Raw genomic sequence first — 26,325 nt, forward strand, 5'->3', positions numbered from 1 at the left:
CCTACACTAAAATATAAATTTTAGACATTTTGGTTTCATGCTTAATTCTCATTTTCTATTTAGTAATCAAAATGCATAGCAATTAAGCAAAAGAAGATTATGTTTTTTCTCTGTGACAAAAGTTAAAGCAGATACTTTGCAGATAATCTTTTGAATTCATATGCATTGATAACTCAGATTCAGAGAAATTAGAAATATATGCCACTGACTAGAACCAATATCAAGAATTTTCTGTATCTAGCTTGTAGTCTTAGCATTACCTCTGACTAGTTGGATGTAGAAGATAAGTCATTTGACTTCTTTCTAAATCATTTTATTTATTTGTGAAACTGAGGGGAGGACATCAAGATTAGATTATCTCTAAGCTGTCTTCCAGCCTAGAAACTGTACTGTATACTAATAATAATGGCAGCTAATAAATTGTGGCTTTTAGTGGATAGGTATATTTGGAGCTAATAAGATTAACTTATTTGAAATACATGTTGAGTACTACCTACTGTGTGCTGGGCACTGGTAATACCATGATAAATCAGACGTCTTTCAAGGAGTTTATACTTTATTAGGGGAAAGAGGCATAAAAATAAGCAATTGAATATTCCTGGAGTGGTGGTAGAAGTCTGTCTAAAGTGTATGGGGCACAATAGAGAGTTTGGTGAGTTTTGCTTGGCAGCAGGAGCATCAGGAAAGGGCCAGTGATGAAAGGGAGCAATTATGAAGGCCTGATGGAGAGCAGCTGCGGCAAAGTGATGAGGCAGCAGCTTGACTATAGTGGCTAAAGCTGGAGGATGAGAAAGTGGAAAGAGTGGCTCCTTTTTTCCCCCAAGGAGGTGGAATATGAACAGAAAATAACTAGGGTCAGGGAACTGGGAGTATAAGAGGTTGTTTGTTTTAAAAAAAATGGGTGTGAAGAGCCTGTGTAAAGGTTCTAGAGAAAAGAGCCCGTTGAGAGGAAAGTTTGTTGTGGAAGAGATGAAGATGTGATTAAGAACAGGGTTGAGAATGGATAGAGAGATAGATAGATGGATAGATATGTGATAACACACACAGAGCAGAATGTTAATTGTGGCATCTAGGAAGGAGATGAATGAGTGTTCATAATATACTTCCTTCAACCTGTCTGCATATTTGAAAATTTATAATATTGGGAAATAATTTTATAATATTGGGGATGGAGGAAAACATGGGTTGAGAATTTAGCCTTGAACAGAACCAGGGGGCACTTATTCCTTGGCATGGCAGGACATTATGGAAGGTCAAGGCTAAAGCCCCAGCCACTTTTGTAAAGTAGAAGTGACTCTTACCTGCTAGGGTGGAGGGCCAAAAAAAAAAAAAAATGTTGAGCATGCAGGATGGAATAACCACTGGTGAGTGTGAGAGAGGACTGAGCAGACTTGGGTGGTGATGCTCAGGTCTGGTGAAGTTGCCACATTTGTGATTTTCCCTGGTAGTTATCAGAAGACAACAAGTTAGTAGGATCCCTGAAGGGCCACTAGCTTACGGAAGCCAAAATAGAATGAGTAGTTGGCATGAATGAGTCCCTTCAGTATTTGCCAGCAGTCTGTCCTAGAACATGTCCCAACCTCTCTGGTGCTTTGTTCAAGAGATTGTTTTCAACCACACTATCTTTTGCTTTGAATTATCTGAGATAAAAACAATGTTGTAAAACTTTGTTAATACTATTATTGTTAACATTTAACTCAGGTAATTTTGTTGTCTCCCTTAGGTAAAAGAAGAACGTCCAGAAAAAATACCAGATTTAAAATTATTGGTAGAGAAGAAATTTTTGGCTTTACAGAACAAGAATTCTGATGCAGACTTTCAAAATAATGAAAAATTTGTACAGTTTAAACAACAGCTGAAAGAACTAAAGAAGCAATGTAAGTCAACATGCTTTGCTTTGGTTCAGCTTTTTGAAATTAGGGAACTGACTTGATGAACAGCCCCAGTTAACTGATTTTATAAAGTTTGCTTATCTGCTTGGCTTGATCCTCTTTCTAAGTTGCTTTCTATTGTTGTTGCAGTTCTGTATTTTGTCTAATTTTTGGTTCAAATCAGCCTGCCCATTTCTGAAAGCCAACAGTTTCCACAAAGTGCTCAGAAAATTTCCCAGCAGCTAGTTATGTGTATTGTCCCATTGCTGGGGAGGGGAATTGGGAAAACAAAATAAAAGTGAAAACTGTTTTTTTTAAATAACAATGATATTGTTCAAATTTTAAACTGCTCTGCCATGCTTTAAAATAACCATACTTTGATTCTGGTTTTGCCACTTTGGAGTAATATTAGCTATGTTTTCTCAGAAGACCACTTTATCTTCTCAACTATAGACCAAAATCTCCTTGATCCATTTTAGCATTGTGGTAGTATAAATTCCATGTGGTTTTTAAAGTTGTTGCCTTCTTAATAAACTATTACATTCAGGTTTTTTAGTGGACATAATTTTGACCTAAGAATTGGAGCAGGCAATGTAATTTTTTATACCCAAAAAAATTTTTAGACAGTATTTACCAGAAATAATATATCTTTTCTGCACAGTAAAGTATATATGCCCTTTCTTTTCCCATTCTTCCATGTGGTCCACATACCAATTTTATATAAATTGATTTTTTCACATTAGCATCTATTTAGTCCTATAGTCTTTGCTTCTTTTAGGATTGAGACGCTTGTATTTCTTAAAGAAGTGAATAGTGAAGCAAATAACCTTTGCTAACTTTAGTCTCCCAACACCTTCATTTACACACACATGGAACAGGAGTGTTGTATGATATGAGACATAAATTTACCTCATGTCCTTATATGTGCTTAATGTAGGGATTTGTATTTTGAAATAGGCTTTCTTTTAAATATAAGCATTTTCTTTAAATTGATGCTGAGATCTCAAAAAATGACTGAGGAAGCTGCTTCACTTTTGTCTATTTTACAAATAACTTAAGTTACACAATTTGGAATGTTTTGCAATCATGATGAGACTTTTGTTTTTACTGTAGATTTAACCAGCAAGCATTTTCCCCATATTTTAAGTTTATGTTTTGTTCTTTGTTTAACATCACAGCTCCCAACATTCTTCTAATGTATTTTTCACTCTTCCCTCAAATGATTAATAATTTCCCAAAGAGATAATAATTTGCCAGTGGTTTTCTGATCTTAAAGATGCTAGTGAATTAATTGTATAGCCATGAGAATTAGACATTATTCCCCTTAAATATATATAGGCCATATAGTCTTTATCTTTTATCCATGATATTTATTACTCAGTGGTGTGTGTGTGTGTGTGTGTGTGTGTGTGTGTATGTATAGTATCTGGCACATGGACCTGTGATTACCAGCCTGAGGCCAACAAATCCCCTCAGTTGGGATGTAGAGATTAAACAAACCTTTTAAAAGCTCACATTATATGACCTCAAGGTTGTTTACCTGGTCATCTCATGGTAATTAGAAACTCTGATTGGCAGCTTTCAATTTCTTGATTAAAAACCTAAATAAACTGATTGTTATAGGCATTTTTTCAAAGGCGTTCTCAGTGAAAAGACCGAGAACTATTCTATTTGGTGCTTAGTGAAAATATTTTGAACTAATGTATGTACCAGTTATTAACATTTCTTTATTAAATGCAATAGTTTTTTGTCAAATAAATAGCAATTTTTCAATCTTGAAAAAAAAGATGCTAATGAATTTCAGTTTTGGTGTTGGTCTAAGTAGCTAAATTTATTTTATTTGACTATTTGGCGCCAGTACTCATAAATTGTGGCAGACTTAGCATCCAATCACAATTCCTGAGTTTTAAGTAATTTTATAATACAAGTTGAAGGACAAATATTCAAAAATATAAATGGTTTCTTCTTTTGTTATTGTTTACAAAGTTATTATTCCACAAGGTAAAGGATGAAGACTTTTGGAATCATATACTCATGGAGAAACACTTTCTAACTAAGAACATATAATTCAAAAAAATGATAAATATTGAAATTGTGGCTATTACTTCTTAAATCTCTCTAAAATGGGGTTGGAAAAAGAAAGAAAATCTTTCCTCAGGCCACCAGTACACATTATTTGGATAGACAGTCAAACCTTATGTATATTTATATTGAAAGAAATACTTCCTTACATAAAGTTTCCCTGTATATTGTAACACTGGAATTAAAATAACTTTCCCCTAAAATAATTAAAATAAAAAATTCCCCTAGAATTTTATTTTTAAAAGTTTTTAAATTTCAAATGACAGAATAAGCAAAATATTAATACTTTAAAAAATACTCTATAAGCTCTGTATACCTTACTTGCAAAATGTAATTTTAGTGCAGTATTATTAGTATAATACTTGTATTATACTAATACAAGTTTATACAAGTATAAACTTGTACCATGTCTAGTGGATTTTCTTTCTTTAGATTTAACACTGCTGTGAGGGTTCTAATTAGGATCAGGCTCCCATAATATTTGTGAGGTCAAAGGTACACTATTATATGTAAATGAGCTAATGATTCTGTTTTGAGATATGTTCTGGCGGCAAGGAATTGCAATAATAATTTTTTTGTTTTTAAAGATTCGAAAGTAGAGGCCAGAGAGAGAAACTTGCTTCTAGATGCCTGTTTTGACAGAGTAAAGGCTGAAGTGCTTTTATGGTCTACATAGATCCAAAGAGTTCTTTTATGAAAATAACTACCATGTCTTCACTAACTTTATTATGTAAGAACATAAATACATGGGATTACATTTGACCAAATCAGGATCTAATCAGAGAAATGCCAGGAATCTTTTAGGTGGGGAGAGGCCAAGATAGAGCTTGCAATGAAGTTGTCTCCCAGGTGGTTTTGTCTCAAGGGCAGTGCACCAGTTGTAAGTTAATCTATCTGTGGCTCAGCAGCTGTCCTCAAAGTTTTTGGTCTTATGCTCCCATTATATTTTTATTTATTTTTTTTTTTTTTTTGAGACAGGGTCTCGCTTTGTTACCCAGGCTGGAGTGCAGTGGTGCAGTCCTGGCTCACTTCAACCTCCGCCTCCCAGGTTCAAGTGATTCTCCTGCCTCAGCCTCCCAAGTAGCTGGGATTATACGTGCACGCCACCACACCCAGCTAATTTTTGTATTTTTAGTAGAGATGGGGTTTTGCCATGTTGGCCAGGCCGGTCTTGAACTCCTGACCTCAGGGGATCCACCCACCTCAGCCTCCCAAAATGTTGAGATTACAGGCGTGAGCCACTGCACCTGGTCACATTCTTAAAATTTACTGAGAGCCCCCAGAGAGCCTTTGTTTATTGGTTATATCAACTGACATTTATCATATTAGAAATCAAAACTGAAGAATTCTAAAAATATTAACATATGAAAAATAAGGCCGGGCGCGGTGGCTCACGCTTGTAATCCCAGCACTTTGGGAGGCCGAGGCGGGCGGATCACGAGGTCAGGAGATCGAGACCACGGTGAAACCCCGTCTCTACTAAAAATACAAAAAATTAGCCGGGCGCGGTGGCGGGCGCCTGTAGTCCCAGCTACTCGGAGAGGCTGAGGCAGGAGAATGGCGTGAACCCGGGAGGCGGAGCTTGCAGTGAGCCGAGATCGCGCCACTGCACTCTAGCCTGGGCGACAGAGCGAGACTCCGTCTCAAAAAAAAAAAAAAAAAAAAAAAAAAAGAAAAATAAGCCTATTACATGTTAATATAAACAGTATTTGATATGGGATACCACTTAACATTTTATAAACATAAAGGAAAAATTATTGAGAAGAGTGGCATTCTTTTACATTTTTGTCAATCTCTTCAATTTTTGGCTTATTTAAATAGAAGGTAACTAGCTCCTCATATTTGCATCTACATTTGATCTATTTTGTTGACGTACACAAAGAAAATTTTGTCTCACACATTGGTAATTGAACTTGCTGAAAAAATCTTGCAGACTACCAGAAGTTCTCACTTTGACAACTCTAGATCTAGGCCTGGAGTCAGTAAACTCTGGGCCATGGACCAAATTCAGCCTGCCTCCTGATTTTCTATGGCCTGCAAGCTAACAATGGTTTTTATATTTTTTAATTGTTGGAGAAAAAAATCAAAGAAGGAATAATATTTGGTGACTTGTGAAAATTATACGAAAATTCTATTTCAGTGTCCATAAATGGTTTCATGGGAACATAGTCATACTCACCTGTTAATGAGTTTTCTGTAGGTACTGTCACACTGTCATGGCCGGGTTGAGTGAGTGCGTCACAGATCATCTGGTTAGCAAAACTTATCGTATTTATTATCTGGCTTTTTACAGTAAATGTTTACTGACCCTTGATCTAAATTATATTCAGAAATAACGGCAGTTTTTATTTTTTTTAATTTTATATTTTTTTCCCTAAATACCATCCATTTGTCTCAGGTACATTCAGAACACTTTGAGGATTCACTGTGTATGAATTACTACAGTTGAGGCTCTGAAATAAATAAAGCCTCAGCTTACATCTCAGGGTCATTACCAAGATTAAATGAGATACTGACTCTGCTAGCTGTAAAAGCTTTAGATTTAAGTTATTGAGGAAGAGCTAGTACAGCATAATGGAAAGAATGTGGCTTAGCAGACAGAAGACTTGGATTTGAGTCACTTAATAGCAGCCTACTCTCCCTTCAGATACCACCTATCTTAGATACTTCTAATTCTTGGAGTCACAGAATCAAGATTGATCGAAGATAACTTCTACACTTCTAGACAAGAGGACTAGGATAGTGATGGTGGTGATAACTGAGTTACGGAACAATTTCACAGAGCAGAATTTCTTAAACAATAATCATATTCTCACTAACCCAAGTTGTGAAATGAAACAATATGATTTGGTTTAAGGCAGACATAACCAGACTTTCTTGGGTGAAATAATTTTAATTTAGCTAGACAATATGGATAATTTTCTCTTCTCCTTGCCTTAAACTGCCTTCAATATTACAGCTCATGGTTTCTTGCAATTTTAACATCAGGAGAACTTAATTAGAATGTGTGAACTCCTCTGTATAGACACTTCTCAAGTCATCAAGCAATCTTTCTGGCATCTTTTATTCATTTACCTGTTACGTGACTATCAGGCCCTGTAGATTTTAGTGTACATCAGCAAAGGCAGAAATTGAGGGCAGTTGACAAAGCCCTTATGTTTCGAAAGTTTCTAAGATTGAGATTTAGAAACTTTCAAAACATAAGGGCTTTGCTTTATGTTCAAAAATAGAATTGAATGTCAATCTGAAATTTTAAGTGTTAATTTAATATGCAATATAATTTTGTTAGTACATTTAAATGCTAAGCTTAAAGGAGAACGTATCATATTATCTTTTAATGAAAAAATGCTTATCTGAAAAGGTTCACCACAAATTTAGACAGTATATTTAGGTCACTGTTATATATAGAATATATGGTATGGAGATAATTGCAGCTATGAGTGAAGCTTATAAATCATTTTGAATGACAATGATATTTGTATCAGACATATAGAGACATAGGAATTCACACTGTAATCTAGCAATTAATATGGATTCATTTTAAGCACACCCAATCTAGATCTCAAAACTGATAAAAGGAGGGAGTGGTCATTCACTTTACAAAAGGATTCTCTCAAGGATACTATTAAGTGTTCTCAGAACATTAGAACACCTTCGTTTTACTATTTTTAGTTGGTGGCTTTTCCGTCTCCTTCAGCATCTACTCAAAACCACAGTGTAGTTGCACAAGGGTAGGGATTTTTATGTTTTGCTTACTGCTGTATTCCTTGAACTCCAGCATGTGGCCTAGGTACAGTGTAGTATTACCATAGCACAGGTTCTTGATGGTCACAACAATCTTCCAGAAAACCATCATGTCCTTGAGAGCTTCTGTGCTACTGAAAGGGGACACCTGTCACCCCTGCCAGCCTATTGTTGCTGTGAGTGGGTGTGGACCCACTGTTGCCAGATCTTCAGGTTGTTTTAGGAAACTCAGAAATCTGAGTTACTAGATTTTTCTGTTTTTCAGTTACTAGATTTTTAAAACACTGTTCGAACAAAACTGTTAGTTTGTAACCTTTGGCTTTACCTTCTCATAATATAATTTTTTTAGTGCCTTATTAGACACTTTAATGAGAGACGGCAGCCATTTAATTCACTGTTAATTTGTGATGTCTTCAGAAGAGTCAATGGTTTTGCTTTCAGGATATTGTGAACTAAGGCCAAAATGTGCAGTTTGCTTCATTTGGGAATGTGTATTGTAGAAACCTGTTGGGTTCTATTGAAAAAGCAGATGGGGGTTTTGTGATAGGGGGCCAGGTATGGGAGCCCCCTCATCCAGATGCAGGTGAACAGTGTGGTTCTAGAGAAGACTAGTGATTGGAAAGGTTATGTGTGAGTTTTGAAACTTGGAAGAAGACAGATGAGAAGTAAACCAAGGTAGTGCCAAGAGGGAAAATATTTGACTTTTCCTAGAAATACATTGAGTGCATTTAAACGGGCAAAGTACGGACCAAGTTGCCTTCATCCTGATACTATTCAACTTAGAAATTTTTTACTTTGTCATAAGGTATAACTGTTGTTAGAAACAGATAATCAGTGTCGCGAAGAAAAGTCAGCACAGAGACAAAGGACCTCTCAGCAAGGCAATCTTTACTTTCTGCAGAAAGGGTGCTCCACGCAGATGGAACAATGACAAGAGCACACCTGAACAAAGAAAAGGCAGACATGTTTATCCCTTATGCATTTGGGTCATCCTTACTGCTCTGTACTGCATCCATTGGCTGGAGTTGGACCTCACAATCTTAAACTGATACTCGATTTGCTAATAGCCTAAAACTTTCCTAAATAGGTAAGTGAAAGGAAGAACAAAGAAGGAGAGGAAGTTGCTTATGAAAGGTTTAAGGCTAAGACTTGCCTGGGCCTGTCCAGACATGCCTGAGTAAGCCAAAGCAACTAACTGCGCTAAAGTGTAGAACTAATAGTTGATAGGAGGCTTTAGAGTAAGGAACTATTATTCCTAGAACAGATTTATTCAACTGATCAGATAAGCTGCCTAGAAAAAGAGGGTCAGAACCTAGTTAAGGCAGTCTGATGATAAAAATCCTTTTCCTCTCAATACATCATCAGTAAGGAAGAGAATAAATAGAGGACAAAAATTAGCATTTATAGGGTTGAGATCTAAAATCAGTAGAAAAGGTTAAAAATTTGTATTGTCTTTGAAAATTCCTTAAAATGCTCAACAAAAGTAAATAAATAATTTTGTGTATATAACCCTTTACAATGATATGTTGGCACAAACATATAGTATATACAGCAGTACACATTTTTTAATATCACAGAATATGGCTTAAGTCACTTAAGTGTGACTGCTTAGAACATTCAAACAAATTGATGAAGTTTGCTGGCTCTTCTATGGTTTTACCGTCTCTGTGCCTCTCAGCAGGTCTTCATTTTTTCCTTAAAGATGTTGATGAAGCCATTGCCATTAACTTGCTGAATAACTGTCGGGAAGTGCTAAAAATCTTAAATGTCACAACCAAGATGGACTTTTTCAGGCTGGATTGCATCTTGAGAGCTTATGTTCATTGAGTGAAATTTCTGCCCTATACAAGTGTTTTATTCTTTGAGTATTTGCCTCTCTCCTCTTTCCTTCTCTCTGAGTCAGCATTTGTCTGTCTTTTTTGTTTGTCTCTTTCCTCCCTGTTGCTTTCTTTGTCTCACACTCCACAAGTTTTCTCTTTTCTGTAAATCTTAATTTACGTCATTGCAACTGAAGAGTGTTATCCCCATCTTCATGATGAAGCAGCCTCAGAGAGGTAAAGTGACGTGCCCAAGAACAACAAAGCTAGTGAACAGTAGAACCAGAAAACAGATAATGCCAAGGATGAAGAGAAAACATTGGAGAGAAGTGTAGCTACTCTCCCTCTTCTCTTTGGTAAAGCTGTTACTTTATAGGAATGTTTACATTTTAAAGCAGATTTGGGGGACCAAATAAATAATTAAGTTAAGAAAAAGATTAATTCAAATTACAGGATTGATTCCATAGTGGTGGAGTTTTAATCATGTCATTAAGCTGTCCAGGAGTTATTTTGTAGTGAGAAATTAACTTTTTCTACATGTCCTTTATATTGTACAATAAAAGCACTCATCTACTCTGCATTCATCTTAGGTTTGCCCTATTCCTATTGGATGATAGTTATAATACAGGTCATAGGCACGCTTTGTATAATGCCTAGCACCTAAAGTACTCAGTGAGTGCTGGTTGAATTAATGATTAACAGCCGACATTGTTTGAGTGCTTACCTATGCTCAGGCTATTGTACTTGCAGACTTTATGTACATTATTATGATTATTTTTTGAGATGGAGTTTCACTCTTGTTGCCCAAGCTGGAGTGCAGTGGCATGATCTCGGCTCACTGCAACCTCTGCCTCCCAGGTTCAAGTGATTCTCCTGCCTCAGCCTCCCGAGTAGCTGGGATTACAGGCACCCACCACGCCACCTAGCTAATTTTTTATATTTTTAGTAGAGACGGGTTTCACCATGTTGTCCAGGCTGGTCTTGAACTCCTGGCCTCAGGTGATCCACCCGCCTCAGCCTCCCAAAGCGCTGGGATTTCAGGTGTGAGCCACCACGCCCAGCCATTATGGGCATTATTTCTTTCTTTCAGCTCTATTAGATGGCTGTATCCATTTTATAGATGAGAAAATAAACAAAGAGATGTAATATAACTTGCCTAAAATCCTGATGCTGAAATTCATACCCAGGTTTAGGTGACACCAAAGCCCATGTTCTTTCCCACGTACCACACCAATTCTTGAGAACACTTTTGTGTGTTTTTTCTTTCTCTCAATTCAAGCATATCGTTCATTTCTTGGAAAAAAAATTGACCTTTAATAGGACTCTTGAAGAGTGAATCATCTCTTTGGATCTTCCAGATCATAGAACTGCCTTGATGTACTTTGATGACACTGGAGGAATCTGCTTCATCTAGCTGAGAGAGAATCTTTTTCGGTCACTTGCATTTAGAGATTAGGGAGTAGTAATGATACCAGACATTACATAGCAGTTCTTCTTTTCCAGATCCCCATGGTTTTGGCAATTCATTTAGAATATAGTGCCTAAGAATGATGTTTCTGGTGGAATAGTTGATGTGTTATGGCAGAGAGGGGGAGGATATTTATGGCATCCCAAGTTTAGAACAAATTCCATGAAATTTATTTCAAACATAACAACAGTAATCTCTTGCACATACATCATTGCGCGTAACCTTTACAACATCCACATGCAGGAAAGGAATGAATGAGAAGTACAAGTTCTGTTTTTAGCAGACTGAACACCATGTAATAAGAATCTTGGAGGTGACATATTTACCCAGTGTCTCACAGTCAAGAGGCCACAAGGATAGCAAATACGTTCACGAGGAAAGGGGAAGTTTTAAAATGACAGATAGCTATAATTAAAAGTTAGTGAAGAAAGGTTCAGTTATCAAGGGACAAATGAGTCAGCAGCAAGTTTAAACACAAACTGTGAACTCTGGGTGTTTCTCTCGTTGTGACTTATTTTAAGAGAGTATGATGCCATCCACACTCAGAAAGTAGCCTGAATCTAGATTAGGAAGACCACGTCTTAAGTGTCCCAGAGATGACATTACATTATACCTAAGAAAATAATTATCTTGTCAAGTTATACTTCCTGAAGTTAGAATGATTTAAGTGTTATATTTGTTAGACATACTGGAAGTTTCAGGCAAAGTTGTTGAGCATTTCTGTCCTACTTCATTTTTAAAAGGTTTTTTTTTTTTTTGGAAAGAAAGTTTAAGTAGAATTTTGGCAGCTTAGTGCATGGTGTGTTATTGTGTGTATAGCAAGTAGACATGGTTTACTCATTAACTATCTGAAATTTTGAAGTCAAATGAAATGTTTCAAGTTAATATTATAATTTGGCTTTATAAAGCAGCTATAATTGAATATTATATGTATATGGTAGCAATTATATAGGGAAAAAACTGCATATAGAAATTCAGAGGTACTTGTATAGAAATGCATTGTTGGTGAACAACATTTGAAATCGAGCAGAGTCATAATTTTACATATTCAAATAATACTAATAACTTGCTACGTTTCATTTCAATTTAAGATTTTAGGAGCATTAATGTGGTATCACAAAAAGGGTACAATAATGGAAATCGAAAGACCTAACAGATATCAGTGAATGGATTCTACCCACTCTGGCAATTCAGTTTCTATCTCTGGATCTCATGTCCTCACATAGGGGAAAGGCTTCATCTCTAAGGCTGCCTTCCGGATGATGATAGATGATGATGACGTGCTCTACTGCTAACATGTGCTGTCTTTTCAGTATCATTCTAATATGTTTTCTTTGGAATTCCATACTTTAAGGAGATGTTCTGAAGTAATGAAGCAAAAGTTATTTACAAAGATATCCTTTATGATATTATTTGTAATTAATATATTAACACTAACATATAATAGTTGAAGGCTAGTTATGTAAAATATGCAATATCAATTCAATGAAATATTTTGCAGTCATTAAAAATGACGTGAGGAGTTTTAATAACATCAGGAAATAAATGCTTATGCTATTAAGAGTTAACAGGGTATAGCCGGGCGCGGTGGCTCACGCTTGTAATCCCAGCACTTTGGGAGGCCGAGGTGGGCGGATCACGAGGTCAGGAGATCGAGACCACGGTGAAACCCCGTCTCTACTAAAAATACAAAAAATTAGCCGGGCGTGGTGGCGGGCGCCTGTAGTCCCAGCTACTCGGAGAGGCTGAGGCAGGAGAATGGCGTGAACCCGGGAGGCGGAGCTTGTAGTGAGCCGAGATTGCGCCACTGCACTCCAGCCTGGGCGACAGAGCGAGACTCCGTCTCAAAAAAAAAAAAAAAAAAAAAAAAAAAAGAGCTAACAGGGTATAAAATTGAGTATTCAATATGATTACAACTAGGTTAAATACACATTTATGTAAAGTAGACTTCATCAAAATTAAAACCTTCAACTTATCATGACAGATATTAAGGTAATGAATGGACAAGCTACAACATAGGACAAAATATTCACAAAACATGTATCTTACAAAGAATATAGTGCATCCAGACTGTATAAAAAACTGGAACTAATAATAAGAGACAACACACTTCTGTTTAAAAATTAGCAAAGGTTTGAACAGACTTCACAAAAGAAGATAAACAAATGACTAATAAACATATGAAAAATATTTTTTAAACCACATTCATAGAATAAACCCTGCGGGTTGTAGTATTATGCTTCTACCTGGACTCTTTCTTTACCTTCATTTTTTAAAATGTATTTATTCTTCACTAGTTTTCTATAAAGAGTCTATATAGTTTTATAATCAAGAAACCAAAATCCCTCAATTTACTGAGAAAGAACTACTGGTTAGGAGTGACAAGCATGCTTGGGAGGGTATTTTCTTAGAAAAGAGGTAAGTGTAAAACAAAACAAAAAGCATATTTCTTCTTCTAAGATTTCAGAAGAATTGAAAGAAGAAAGGTACATGGATGCTTTATCTTCACCCCTAGTTTTATCCTAAGTGTGCCCCTTCAGTCTGCCTATCACTGAGTCAGTCTGGTGGACATTGAGAAGCAGCCTCATATTTACCCTTTGTTATTCTCTGTTAATTCTCATCATCCCCATTAACTGTATGTTGTTGATTTATTTGCCAGGTCCTTGTCACTTTGTCCTTGAAATACCAGAAAGTGTTAGTGGTTCTTGTGGAGAGTGTTGCCTCTTTGTATATGTTGAAAGAAAGGAGGAATGTTTGCAAAATGTATTGTATGCATGACTATATTTCATAAGGCATATTTTAGCTTACAAAGCACTCTCCCATCTATTATCTTATTTAATTTTCACAACAACTTAGTGTGGTAGGTAGATAGTATTAATCCCATTTTATAGGTGAGGTTCTGCACAATCAGTTGTCCTGCACAGTTCTATCAATCAACCCCCAACAAATTCTCCTGTGTCACTTTGTAGTTGACATCTCCCCCCATTCCCAGCCCCTGGCAACCACTGTTTTGTTTTTTCTATATATAATTTTAATTTTTCCAGAATGTTGTATAGGTAGAATTGTACAGTGTATAGCCTTTTAAGTGGCTTCTTTCACTTATCAGAGTGCATTTGACATTCATTAACGGTATTACTGGTTATCTGCAGTTTGTTGCATTCTATTGCTGAGTAGTATCTCATCGCATGGATGTACCATAGTTTATTTATTCATTTACCAGTTGAAGAACATCTCAGTTGTTTCCAGCTGGTGGCCATTATTAATAAAACTGCTAGAAGGATTCATGTACAGAGTTTTATGTGAATATGTCTTAATTTATATTGAGTAAATATCCAGGCATAAGATTGATGGCTTTGGTAAGCATATGATTGCTGGGATTAGTAAGTATATGATGTTTAGCTTATAAGAAATGGACATTTTATCAATATTATTTATAAAATTAAAAAAAAAAGAAATGGACAAACTGTTTTTCAACGTGCAGTGTATGAGAATTGCACCCTCACCAGCCCATGGATTATTTTTCGTTTTGTTTTTCATTCTGCTATTCTAATAAGTATGTAGTGATATCTCATTGTGGTTTTAATTTATGTTTTTCTAACCTTTTTTATATTTAAATTTTTCATATAATGTTCATGTTTGTTTATTTGCATATCTTCTACATTTATTCTTTAATTCATTCCAGAAACACTATAGGTGACCTGTAGCAATGGTTCTCAGAGTGATTCTCATACCAGTAGCATGAGCATCACCTAGAAACTTATTAAAAATACAAATTTTTAGGTTCTACCCTAGACCTACTGAATCTGAAACTGGGAGAGTAAGACTGAATTTTCAGCTCTCCAAATGATTCTCCTGTAACCCAAAGTTTGAGAACCACTGGTCTACAGTGGAGGTGCTCACCCATCCCTAGGCATCAATATCAACTGTGAACATTAAAAAAAGAAAAGAAAATCAGAGTTCAGTCTCTACCCCAGAGATTCAAATTTAGTTTGTGTCTGGTAAGTCCACAGGCATTTTTTTTTAATGTTCTCCAGGCAATGCTAATGTACAATGAGGGTTGAAAATAATCTATTAAAAGTTGTTTACTAGGCACTCTAAAGGATATAAATCTGACACCAATTCCAGATCTGATGCAGCTTATTATTTAAAAGGGAGGATCCATACAAACGTATCTTAGCATAGTCATAAGCACATACATATAAGTTACTTAGTAATTACCTAATGAATTAAATTGTACTTGGTGTCCTGGTTTTAAATATAAACGAACTTCATTTGCCCATATCTCAGAGCCTCATTTTGAAACTCGATGTTGTACTTAGCATTCATTCATTCAACAGATGTTCATTGAATATGCTGGGAATATGGCAGTGAACAAAATAGACAAGTCTCTATGCTCATGGAGCTTACATTCTGGCACTGACCATCAACTCATTTTACAGTATTTTGGGGGAAACACATTTCTTTATAACTCTAAAACAAATATGTCTATTTGTTGATAGTCTTAATCGTGATATTTGTGTTATGCTCAAGTACTGTCTTTCAGAGTTATTTGCCTTGTATTTGTTAAAATTTATGGTAGTCATTACATTCTTTTTTCTGGATAACTTTTTTTTTTTTTGGAGATGGAGTCTCATTCTGTCACCCAGGCTGGAGTGCAGTGGTGTGATCTCGGCTTACTGCAACCTCCAACTCCTGGGTGCAAGCGATTCTGCTGCCTCCCCAGTAGCTGGGATTACAGGTGCCTGCCACCACGCAAAGCTGATTTTTGTATTTTTAGTGGAGACTGGGTTTCACCATGTTGGCCAGGCTCCTGGTCTCAAACTCCTGACCTTAGGTAATCCTCCTGCCTTGGCCTCCCAAAGTGCTGGGATCACAGGCATCAGCCACCAAGCCCAGCCTTCGATAACTTTTTTTTCTTTTTTTTTTTTAATACTTTAAGTTCTAGGGTACATGTGCACAACGTGCAGATTTGTTACATAGGTATACATGTGCCATGTTGGTTTGCTGCACCCATCAACTTGTGATTTACATTAGGTATTTCTTCTAATGCTATCCCTCCCCCAGTACCCCTACTCCCCGACAAGCCCTGGTGTGTGATGTTCCCCGCCCTGTGTCCAAGTGTTCTCATTGCGCAATTTCCACCTGTGGGTGAGAACATGTGGGTTTGGTTTCCTGTCCTTCTGATAGTTTCCCAAGAATGATGGTTTCCAGCTTCATCCATGTCCCTGCAGAGGACATGAACTCATCCTTTTTTATGGCTGCATAGTATTCCATGGTGTATATGTCCCACATTTTCTTAATCCAGTCTATCATTGATGGACATTTGGGTTGGTTCCAAGTCTTTGCTATTGTGAATAGTGCCACAATAAACACACGTGTGCATATGTCTTTATAGTAGCATGATTTATAATTCTTTGGGTATATATCCAGCAATGGGATTGCTGGGTCAAATGGTATTTCTAGTTCTAGATCCTTGAGGAATTGCCACACTGTCTTCCACAATGGTTGAACTAATTTACACTACCATCAACAGTGTAAAAGCATTCCTACTTCTCCACATCCTCTCCAGCACCTGTTGATTCCTGACGTTTTAATGATCGCCATTCTAACTGGCGTGAGATGGTATCTCATTGTGGTTTTGATTGCATTTCTCTGATGACCAGTGATGATGAGCATTTTTTCATGTGTCTGTTGGCCACATAAATGTCTTCTTTTGAGAAGTGTCTGTTCATATCCTTTGCCCACTTTTTAATGGGGTTTCTTTTTCTTGTAAATTTGTTTAAGTTCTTTGTAGATTCTGGATATTAGCCTTTTGTCAGATAGGTAGATTGCAAAAATTTTCTCCCATTCTGTAGGTTGCCTGTTCACTCTGATGGTAGTTTCCTTTGCCATGCAGAAGCTGTTTAGTTTAATTAGATCCCATTTGTCTATTTTGGCTTTTGTTTCCATTGCTTTTGGTGTTTTAGTCATGAAGTCCTTGCCCATGCCTATGTCCTGAATGGTATTGCCTAGGTTTTCTTCTAGGGTTTTTATGGTTTTAGGTGTAACATTTAAGTCTTCAGTCCATCTTGAATTAATTTTTGTATAAGGTGTAAGGAAAGGATCCAGTTTCAGCTTTCTACATATGACTAGCCAGTTTTCCCAGCACCATTTATTGAATAGAGAATCTTTTCCCCATTTCTTGTTTTTGTCAGGTTTATCAAAGATCGGATGGTTGTAGATGTGTGGTGTTATTTCTGAGGCCTCTGTTCTGTTCCATTGGTCTGTATATCTGTTTTGGTACCAGTATCATGCTGTTTTGGTTACTGTAGCCTTGTAGTATAGTTCGAAGTCAGGTAGCCCCCAGCTTTGTTCTTTTTGCTTAGGATTTTCTTGGCAATGTGGGCTCTTTTTTGGTTCCATGTGAACTTTAAAGTAGTTTTTTCCAATTCTGTGAAGAAAGTCATTGGTAGCTTGATGGGGATGGCATTGAATCTAGAAATTATTTTGGGTAGTATGGCCATTTTCACTATATTGATTCTTCCTATCCATGAGTGTGAAATGTTCTTCCATTTGTTTTTGTCCTCTTTTATTTCATTGAGCAGTGGTTTGTAGTTCTCCTTGAAGAGGGCCTTCACATCCCTTGTAAGTTGGATTCCTAGGTATTTTATTCTTTTTGTAGCAGTTGTGAATGGGAGTTCACTCATGATTTGGGTCTCTGTCTGTTATTGGTATATAGGGATGCTTGTGATTTTTGCACATTGATTTTGTATCCTGAGACTGCCAAAGTTGCTTATCAGCTTAAGGAGATTTTGCGCTGAGATGATGGGGTTTTCTAAATATACAATCATGTCCTCTGCAAACAGAGACAATTTGACTTCCTCTTTTCCTAATTGAATACCCTTTATTTCTTTCTCTTGCCTGATTGCCCTGGCCAGAACTTTCAACACTATGTTGAATAGGAGTGGTGGGAGGGGGCAGCTTTGTCTTGTGCCGGTTTTCAAAGGGAATGCTTCCAGTTTTTGCCCATTCAGTATGATATTGGCTGTGAGTTTGTCATAAATAGCTGTTATTATTTTGAGATATGTTCCATCGATACCTAGTTTATTGAGAGTTTTTAGCATGAAAGGCTGTTGAATTTTGTCAAAGGCCTTTTCTGCATCTATTGAGATAAGCATGTGGTTTTTGTCATTGGTTCTGTTTATGTGATGGATTACATTTATTGATTTGCATATGGTGAACCAGCCTTGCATCCCAGGGATGAAGCCTGCTTGATCGTGGTGGATAAGTTTTTTGATGTGCTGCTGGATTCGATTTGCCAGTGTTTTATTGAGGATTTTCACATCAATGTTCATCAGAGATATTGGTATAAAATTCTCTTTTTTTGTTGTATCTCTGCCAGGCTTTGGTATCAGGATGATGCTAGCCTCATAAAAGGAGTTAGGGAGGGCTCCCGCTTTTTCTATTGATTGGAATGGTTTCAGAAGGAATGGTACCAGCTCCTCTTTGTACCTCTGGTAGAATTAGGCTGTGAATCTGTCTGGTCCTGGACTTTTTTTGGTTGGTAAACTATTGGTTATTGCCTCAATTTCAGACTCTGTTATTGGTCTATTCAGAGATTCCACTTCTTCCTGACTTAGTCTTGGGAGGGCATATGTATCCAGGAATTCATCCATTTCTTCTAGATTTTCTAGTTTATTTGCATAGAGGTGTTTGTAGTATTCTCTGATGGTAGATTGTATTTCTGTGGGATCAGTGGTGATATCCCCTTTTTCATTTTTTATTGCATCTATTTGATTCTTCTCTCTTTTCTTCTTTATTAGTCTTGCTAGTGGTCTCTCAATTTTGTTGATCTTTTCAAAAAACCTGGATTCATTGATTTTTTGAAGTGTTTTTTTATGTCTCTATGTCCTTCAGTTCTGCTCTGATCTGAGTTATTTCTTGCCTTCTGCTAGCTTTAGAATGTGTTTGCTCTTGCTTCTCTAGTTCTTTTAATTGTGATGTTAGGGTGTCGATTTTAGATCTTTCCTGCTTTCTCTTATGGGCATCTAGTGCTAGAAATTTTCCTCTGCACACTGCTTTAAATGTGTCCCAGAGATTCTGGTACGTTGTATCTTTGTTCTCATTGGTTTCAAAGAACATCTTTATTTCTGCCTTCATTTCGTTATTTACCCAGTAGTCATTCAGGAGCAAGTTGTTCAGTTTCCATGTAGTTGTGCGAGTTTAAATGAGTTTCTTAATCCTGAGTTCTAGTTTGATTGCACTGTGGTCTGAGAGACAGTTTGTTGTGATTTCTGTTCTTTTACATTTGCTGAGGAGTGCTTTACTTCCAATTATGTGGTCAATTTTAGAATAAGTGTGATATGGTGCTGAGAAGAATGTATATTCTGTTGATTTGGGGTGGAGAGTTCTGTAGATGTCTATTAGGTCCACTTTGTGCAGAGCTGAGTTCAAGTCCTGGATATCCTTGTTAACCTTCTGTCTCGTTGATCTGTCTAATGTTGACAGTGGGGTGTTAAAATCTCCCATTATTATTGTGTGGGAGTTTAAGTCCCTTTGTAGGTCACTCAGGACTTGCTTTATGAATCTGGGTGCTCCTGTGTTGGGTGCATATATATTTAGGATAGTTAGCTCTTCTTGTTGAATTGATCCCTTTACCATTATGTAATGGCCTTCTTTGTCTTTTTTGATCTTTGTTGGTTTAAAGTCTGTTTTATCTGAGACTAGGATTGCAACCCCTGCTTTTCTTGCTTTCCACTTGCTTGATAGATCTTCCTCTATCCCTTTATTTTGAGTCTATGTGTGTCTCTGCACGTGAGATGGGTCTCCTGAATACAGCACGTTGGTGGATCTTGACTCTCTATCCAATTTGCCAGTTTGTGTCTTTTAATTGGAGCATTTAGCCCATTTACATTTAAGGTTAATATTGTTATGTTTGGATTTGATCCTGTCATTATGATGTTAGCTGGTTATTTTGCCCGTTAATTGATGCAGTTTCTTCATACCATCGATGGTCTTTACAATTTGGCATGTTTTTGCAGTGGCTGATACCGGTTGTTCCTTTCCATGTTTAGTGCTTCCTTCAGGAGCTCTTTTAGGGCAGGCCTGGTGGTGACAAAATCACTCAGCATTTGCTTGTCTGTAAAGTATTTTATTTCTCCTTCACTTATGAAGCTTAGTTTGGCTGGATATGAAATTCTCCATTGAAAATTCTTTTCTTTAAGAATGTTGAATATCGGCCCCCACTCTCTTCTGGCTTGTAGAGTTTCTGCCAAGAGATCAGCTGTTAGTCTAATGGGCTTCCCTTTGTGGGTAACCCGACCTTTCTCTCTGGCTGCCCTTAACATTTTTTCCTTCATTTCAACTTTGGTGAATCTGACAATTAAGTGTCTTGGAGTTGCTCTTCTCGAGGAGTATCTTTGTGGCGTTCTCTGTATTTCCGGAATCTGAATGTTGGCCTGCCTTGCTAGATTGGGGAAGTTCTCCTGGATATTATCTTGCAGAGTGTTTTCCAACTTGGTTCCATTCTCCTCGTCATTTTCAGGTACACCAATCAGACGTAGGTTTGGTCTTTTCACATAGTCCCAAATTTCTTGGAGGCTTTGTTCATTTCTTTTTATTCTTTTTTCTCTAAACTTCCCTTCTCGCTTCATTTCATTCATCTTCCATCAGCGATACCCTTTCTTCCAGTTGATCTCATCTGCTACCGAGGCTTCTGCAATCTTCGCGTAGTTCTCGATACTTGCCTTTCAGCTCCATCAGCTCCCTTAAGCCCTTCTCTCCATTGGTTATTCTTGTTATCCATTCGTCTAATTTTTTTTCAAAGTTTTTAACTTCTTTGCTATTGTTTTGAATTTCCTCCCGTAGCTCGGAGTAGTTTGATCGTCTGAAGCCTTCTTCTCTCAACTCGTCAAAGTCATCCTCCGTCCAGCTTTGTTCCGTTGCTGGTGAGGAACTGCGTTCCTTTGGAGGAGGAGAGGTGCTCTGCTTTTTAGAGTTTCCAGTTTTTCTGCTCTGTTTTTTCCCCATCTTTGTGGTTTTATCTACTTTTGGTCTTTGATGATGGTGATGTACAGATGGGTTTTTGGTGTGGATGTCCTTTCTGTTTGTTAGTTTTCCTTCTACCAGACAGGACCCTCAGCTGCAGGTCTGTTGGAGTTTACTAGAGGTCCACTCCAGACCCTGTTTGGCTGGGTGTCAGCAGCGGTGGCTGCAGAACAGCGGATTTTCGTGAGACCACAAATTCATCTGTCTGATAGTTCCTCTGGAAGTTTTGTCTCAGAGGAGTACCCAGCCGAGTGAGGTGTCAGTCTGTCCCTACTGGGGGGTGCCTCCCAGTTAGGCTGCTCAGGGGTGAGGGACCCACTTTATGAGGCAGTCTGTCCATTCTCAGATCTCCAGCTGCCTGCTGGGAGAACCACTACTCTCTTCAAAGCTGTCAGTCAGACAGGGACATTTAAGTCTGCACAGGTTCCTGCTGAATTTTTGTCTGTGCCCTGCCCCCAGAGGTGGAGCCTACAGAGGCAGGCAGGCCTCCTTGAGCTGTGGTGGGCTCCACCCAGTTCGAGCTTCCTGGCTGCTTTGTTTACCTAAGCAAGCCTGGGCAATGGGCAATGGCGGGCGCCCCTCCCCCAGCCTCGCTGCCATCTTGCAGTTTGATCTCAGACTGCTGTGCTAGCAATCAGTGAGACTCCGTGGGCATAGGACCCTCCGAGCCAGGTGCGGGACACAATCTCCTAGTGTGCCGTTTTCCAGGCCCGTTGGAAAAGCGCAGTATTAAGGTGGGACTGACCCGATTTTCCAGGTGCCGTCTGTTACCCCTTTCTTTGACTAGGAAAGGGAGCTCCCTGACCCCTTGCACTTCCTGAGTGAGGCAATGCCTCGCCCTGCTTTGGCTCGCGCACAGTGCGCTTCACCGACTGTCCTGCACCCACTGTTTGGCACTCCCTAGGGAGATGAAACCGGTACCTCAAACAGAAGTGCAGAAATCACCCGTCTTCTGTGTCGCTCAGGCTGGGAGCTGTAGACCAGAGCTGTTCCTATTCGGCCATCTTGGCTCCACCCCCTCTTGTCTGTCTTAATCTGTTGTAACCCTAGTGCCTAAAACAGTACCTGTCATGGAACCAGTGCTTAGTATATATTTGGGAAATGAATGAAGGACTATAGAAGGGTGTTATGACTTAGTTCATGGGACCTTTTTTCCCACATGGGACAAATATTTCATGACAAATACTTTGACACATAGTAGTCCTGGGAATAAAAGATAGGGCAAGGCCCTTTTTGCGAAGGTTACCTTGGCAGACCTGGGCAACAACTACACTCTAAGCACAAAGTGTGGCTACCTGTTAGTTGGAGGTGTTCCCATTCTTCCTGGCAACCTTCCTTGCCCAGTTTGACCATTGGGTCCTTCCTTATAGAAGGTACTTCCTTTCTCTTTCCCGAGAGGACACTATACTGTGACTTCACTTCAGTTGCCTAAGGTAGGAAACTTACAAATTAGACTCAAGAACTTTTAATTCCTTTCTCCAATCATCAGCCTTAATAACCTCCATCTTTCGTTTATGTGGAAGCATTAATTTTTCCCCATACACAAAGTATTAAGTTGACCATACTTCTTATATTTGATAGTTGTATGGAGTCAAGAAAATATAGTAGTAGCTTGTTTATGTACATTTTCCTCCTGCTTTAGAGCACAGGGGTTTTACTTTACATTTACCAAAAGCAAAAAATTCCTACTGCAGAGATGGGTAAGAATTATGCCATTCAATAAGATATGCTGTCTAGTCCCATTCCTAAAAGTCTAGCCCCATTCCTAAAAATCCCTACCAGTCCCTTCTCCATTACTTTCTGCCCCCACTACTATTGCTGCTCTACTTCTGATCTTGCTGTCAGCCTCCTATATTCTCCCAGCTCTAAACTTGATCTGGCCAGTTTCTACCAGAATGATCATTCTACAGTATATACCTGGTCATGCTTGCTCACAGGAAACTGGCAAGAGTCAAGTAGGGCATGGGCTTTCCATGGCTCCCTTCAGCCCTTCTGGCTCCAGGCTCCTATTTCACTTTTTCACTGCTCTCCTGTCTAGCCCTTTGAATCCAAACACTTAACATTCCTAGCAAGTACTGTGTTCTCTTTACCTGTAGACTTTCACTCTAGCTGATCTCTTCATGGACTATTTTACCCCTCTTTCTCTTCCCTTGTTTAAGGCAAGTCCCTCCTTTTGCCTCAATGCAGAAATCACTGACTTCAGGGAGTCTTCCCTAAGGTAGAGCAAGTGCATGTCTACAATGTGAGACCTTTAAAGAAGCTTTCACCTGGAGAGGAGTATCTAATGACAAAGATTGGGAAAAAGTGTGTGCTTGGCAGGAAGAGGGATTTGAGGCAAATTTTATGGTAGCTTTGAAATATCCTAATTATTTTACTTAAATAGTGTACTAAATGCAACCCCAAACTGAAATATTCAACTCATAATCTAATATTTGACATGCATTATACTGCCCCTTATCCATCAGTAAAATGTTCTGTATCTGCTGCTTTTGGTGATGGTGCATCCCAGGAGACACACTGACTGAAATACATTAACCTTCTCTCTTGACTGACTCATTTGATTCAAATAACAAGTTCCCCCATGACCCTACTTCAAAAACTAGAAAGTATCTTAGTCCGTTTTCAGAATACCAAGTTTTGAGAAGCAGCGAGCTATTCTTTGTTTTTGTTACTCTTTGTTTACCATTGACCTAGGTGATTACCTGGGCTGGAGGCTGGAGATTGAAGCAGGGGAGTGGGGGAGGAGGACCTGAAGGAGCAGAGGGTTGAGAAAAAAGTGTTAGAATTATAGGTTGTAAATACCAGCATTGTACTTAATAAAATACGCTAACTCTGATGGTCAAGTTTAAGCTTTTATAATACAATGATTTAAGATAATTATAATCAATTGAATTTTAAAGATACAAAATGTGTGCCAAAACTCTTTAATATATTGTCCTGGTAAGTGTGCTTTTGGGAATCACTTCTAATATGATAGTCCAAAATTTAAGTGTTTTATATACAGAGATTTCTGTGTGATATTCAACAAGAAACTTGGGAAACAATCAAGAGCTTTGTGAAAGTTATCTATAAAATGAGATGTTCAGAAAATGTTTTATCATATAATATTAAATGTTAAAGCAGTATAAATATTTATATGTATTCTGATCACCATGACCAGGTAAGGAAATACTGTAAGCCATGAACAGAAATAGAACAGAAGTCACAGGACTGGAGGAACAGCAAATAATCCAGTTAGATCAGATCATATGTATATGGGAGAAAAGATTACAAGGGTAAGTTGGGACAGATTTATGGAGTTACTTGTTGCCTTGAATAGGACAGTTTGATTAATAAGAATGGGGAGGGTTACAGGTTTTTCATTAGCTGAGACATCTGATTAGATTTGAACTTTAGGAAAGCAAGTCTGGTTGTGGTATATAGGATAAGTTGGTATGGGAAGAGATCTTGTTACAGTGGTTTAGTCACGTACTGATGATATGCTGAACTGCCGTGGGCTAATTGGAAAGGAGAGAATGAATGCAAGAAATGTTGTAGAAGTAGAATCTATAGGATTTGTCAAATATTTCAAATAAAGTAGACTTAAGAGAACAAGGAGTTGAAGTTGGCCATGAGGTTTCTAGTTTGGGTAACTGGAAAATGGTGATACCATTAAAAGGTTATAGACTGTCTCATGGAAGAACTGGTCTTTAGGTGGGGAAGGTGACTTTCATTAATGTCAAGCATATTGAATTTAAGGTGCTGGATTTTGGTATAAATCTTCAACAAGTGGTTGGCAGTGAAAAGGTTTCGTGTAAGACCGTGGCTAAAGAGAGGGAGAGAAAGGCTTTTCACTTGCTTCCAGGTGATAGTTGGAGCTCTAGGAGTGGATGACCTCTGTAAAGGGAAGAGAGAGCCTAGGGAGGAGAAGAAGAGGCAGAGCCAGCAAGGAGTGCTGCAGTGAGGGGAGAAGGACCAAGAGGCTTATGGGCCAAAAAACATTAAAGGGAGAAAGTTTGTCTTCTTAGTATCATGTTCTTATTTTAGTTGAATTTCCTGTTACCAAGGATGCACACATTTCTGAGTCCTAAATAAAATTATTCATACTTTTCATATTCAAAAATTCAAAAACTAAGTTCCATAACCTAGTAAGATTATGGGGGCAGAGGGATGGAATTCACCAGTTTTTTTTTTTTTTTTTTCTGCTTCTACTTCATTGTAGTATTGGTTAACAGTTTTCTTCATAGCTTCTTTTTCCTCTCCCAGAAATTGATATTTAAAGCAATAAAGAGTAAAGGTCACACCTGACTTCTCTTATCTGATTTTGTAAGCAGGAAACACACTGTGTAGTTTAAAAAAAATTCTCATAGCACATAAAGTGGTATAAATGAGGTATACACATTTATTAGATAATATTTTAAAAAATCAGTTCATCCCAAAGCTAGCAATTACTTTTTATTTAGAAATTTTACTTTAATCATAATTTGATTTTTAAGGTGTTTTAAAATAAATATTAAACATGAAAGAATGATTTTCAGTGGCTGTAGTTCAAAACTGCTGTGGAATAGAAATTAGTATTGTGACACCATTTAAATGTCCAGTTTTAAATTAAATGGTGATGAGTTTCCAGCTCTGTTAGTTTTTATTGTGGAACAAACCACCCCAAAATGTAGTAGCTTAAAATAACCATTTATTTGGCTCGTGATTATGTGGCTTTGTCATTTGGATGGGGTTTAGCTGGGTGAGTCTTCTGCCGGTTCGGAGGGGCTTCCTCACACTGCCAGATTGGCTGGGAGCTTCTGCGTCTAGAATGTCTTCAGCTGGGACAGCTGATCCCTGCTCCATGTGGTTGCAGCCTCCAGCAGATGAGTTCAGATTTGTTCACATGGTAGCAGTGGGTAGGCAAGAGCCTCTAGAGCCGAAGCTGAAGAGCTCTTGAGGCCTGGGCTTGGAAATCTCACAGTGTAACTTTTGCCAGACTTTTGGTCAAAGAAATTACAAGGCAGCCCAGATTCTAAGGGTGGGAGAATAGGCTCTGCTTCTTGATGGGAGGGTGGTAGAAAATACTGTGGCCAGATTGTCAGTCAGCCATACCAGCTCATATTCATTTGTTCATTTTGAATACTCAAATACCAGTTTTTAACTGCTGAAACATCATTGACTCTATGTATGTGTGTTTCATTCATCCTCTTTTCTCAATACATTACCCCTGCAAAACAAGGAGGTATTTGAAGTAATCTCACTCTTCTGATTCATCTGTTTGATGAAAGACATGTTTGTTTATTCAGTTATTAAAGCAACTTGAAAAGAGAATGTAACATAAATAAAATAAAACTAC

The 26,325-nt window shown here is 37.9% G+C and overlaps 1 protein-coding gene across 8 annotated transcripts in view; it reads left to right on the forward strand.

The window, feature by feature from the left end:
• The window catches only part of NSMCE2 (NSE2 (MMS21) homolog, SMC5-SMC6 complex SUMO ligase), a 281,791-nt gene that overhangs the window by 95,555 nt on the left and 159,911 nt on the right, over positions 1-26,325 (forward strand). For all 8 annotated transcript variants that reach the window (XM_063642944.1, XM_063642945.1, XM_055287231.2 and 5 more), the window contains one exon: positions 1,724-1,877. In XM_063642944.1, the coding sequence (XP_063499014.1) occupies positions 1,724-1,877 (154 nt within the window). The remainder of the gene's footprint in view (positions 1-1,723; positions 1,878-26,325) is intronic.

Source organism: Symphalangus syndactylus, chromosome 7, assembly GCF_028878055.3.
Source record: "Symphalangus syndactylus isolate Jambi chromosome 7, NHGRI_mSymSyn1-v2.1_pri, whole genome shotgun sequence".
NCBI lineage: Eukaryota > Metazoa > Chordata > Mammalia > Primates > Hylobatidae > Symphalangus > Symphalangus syndactylus.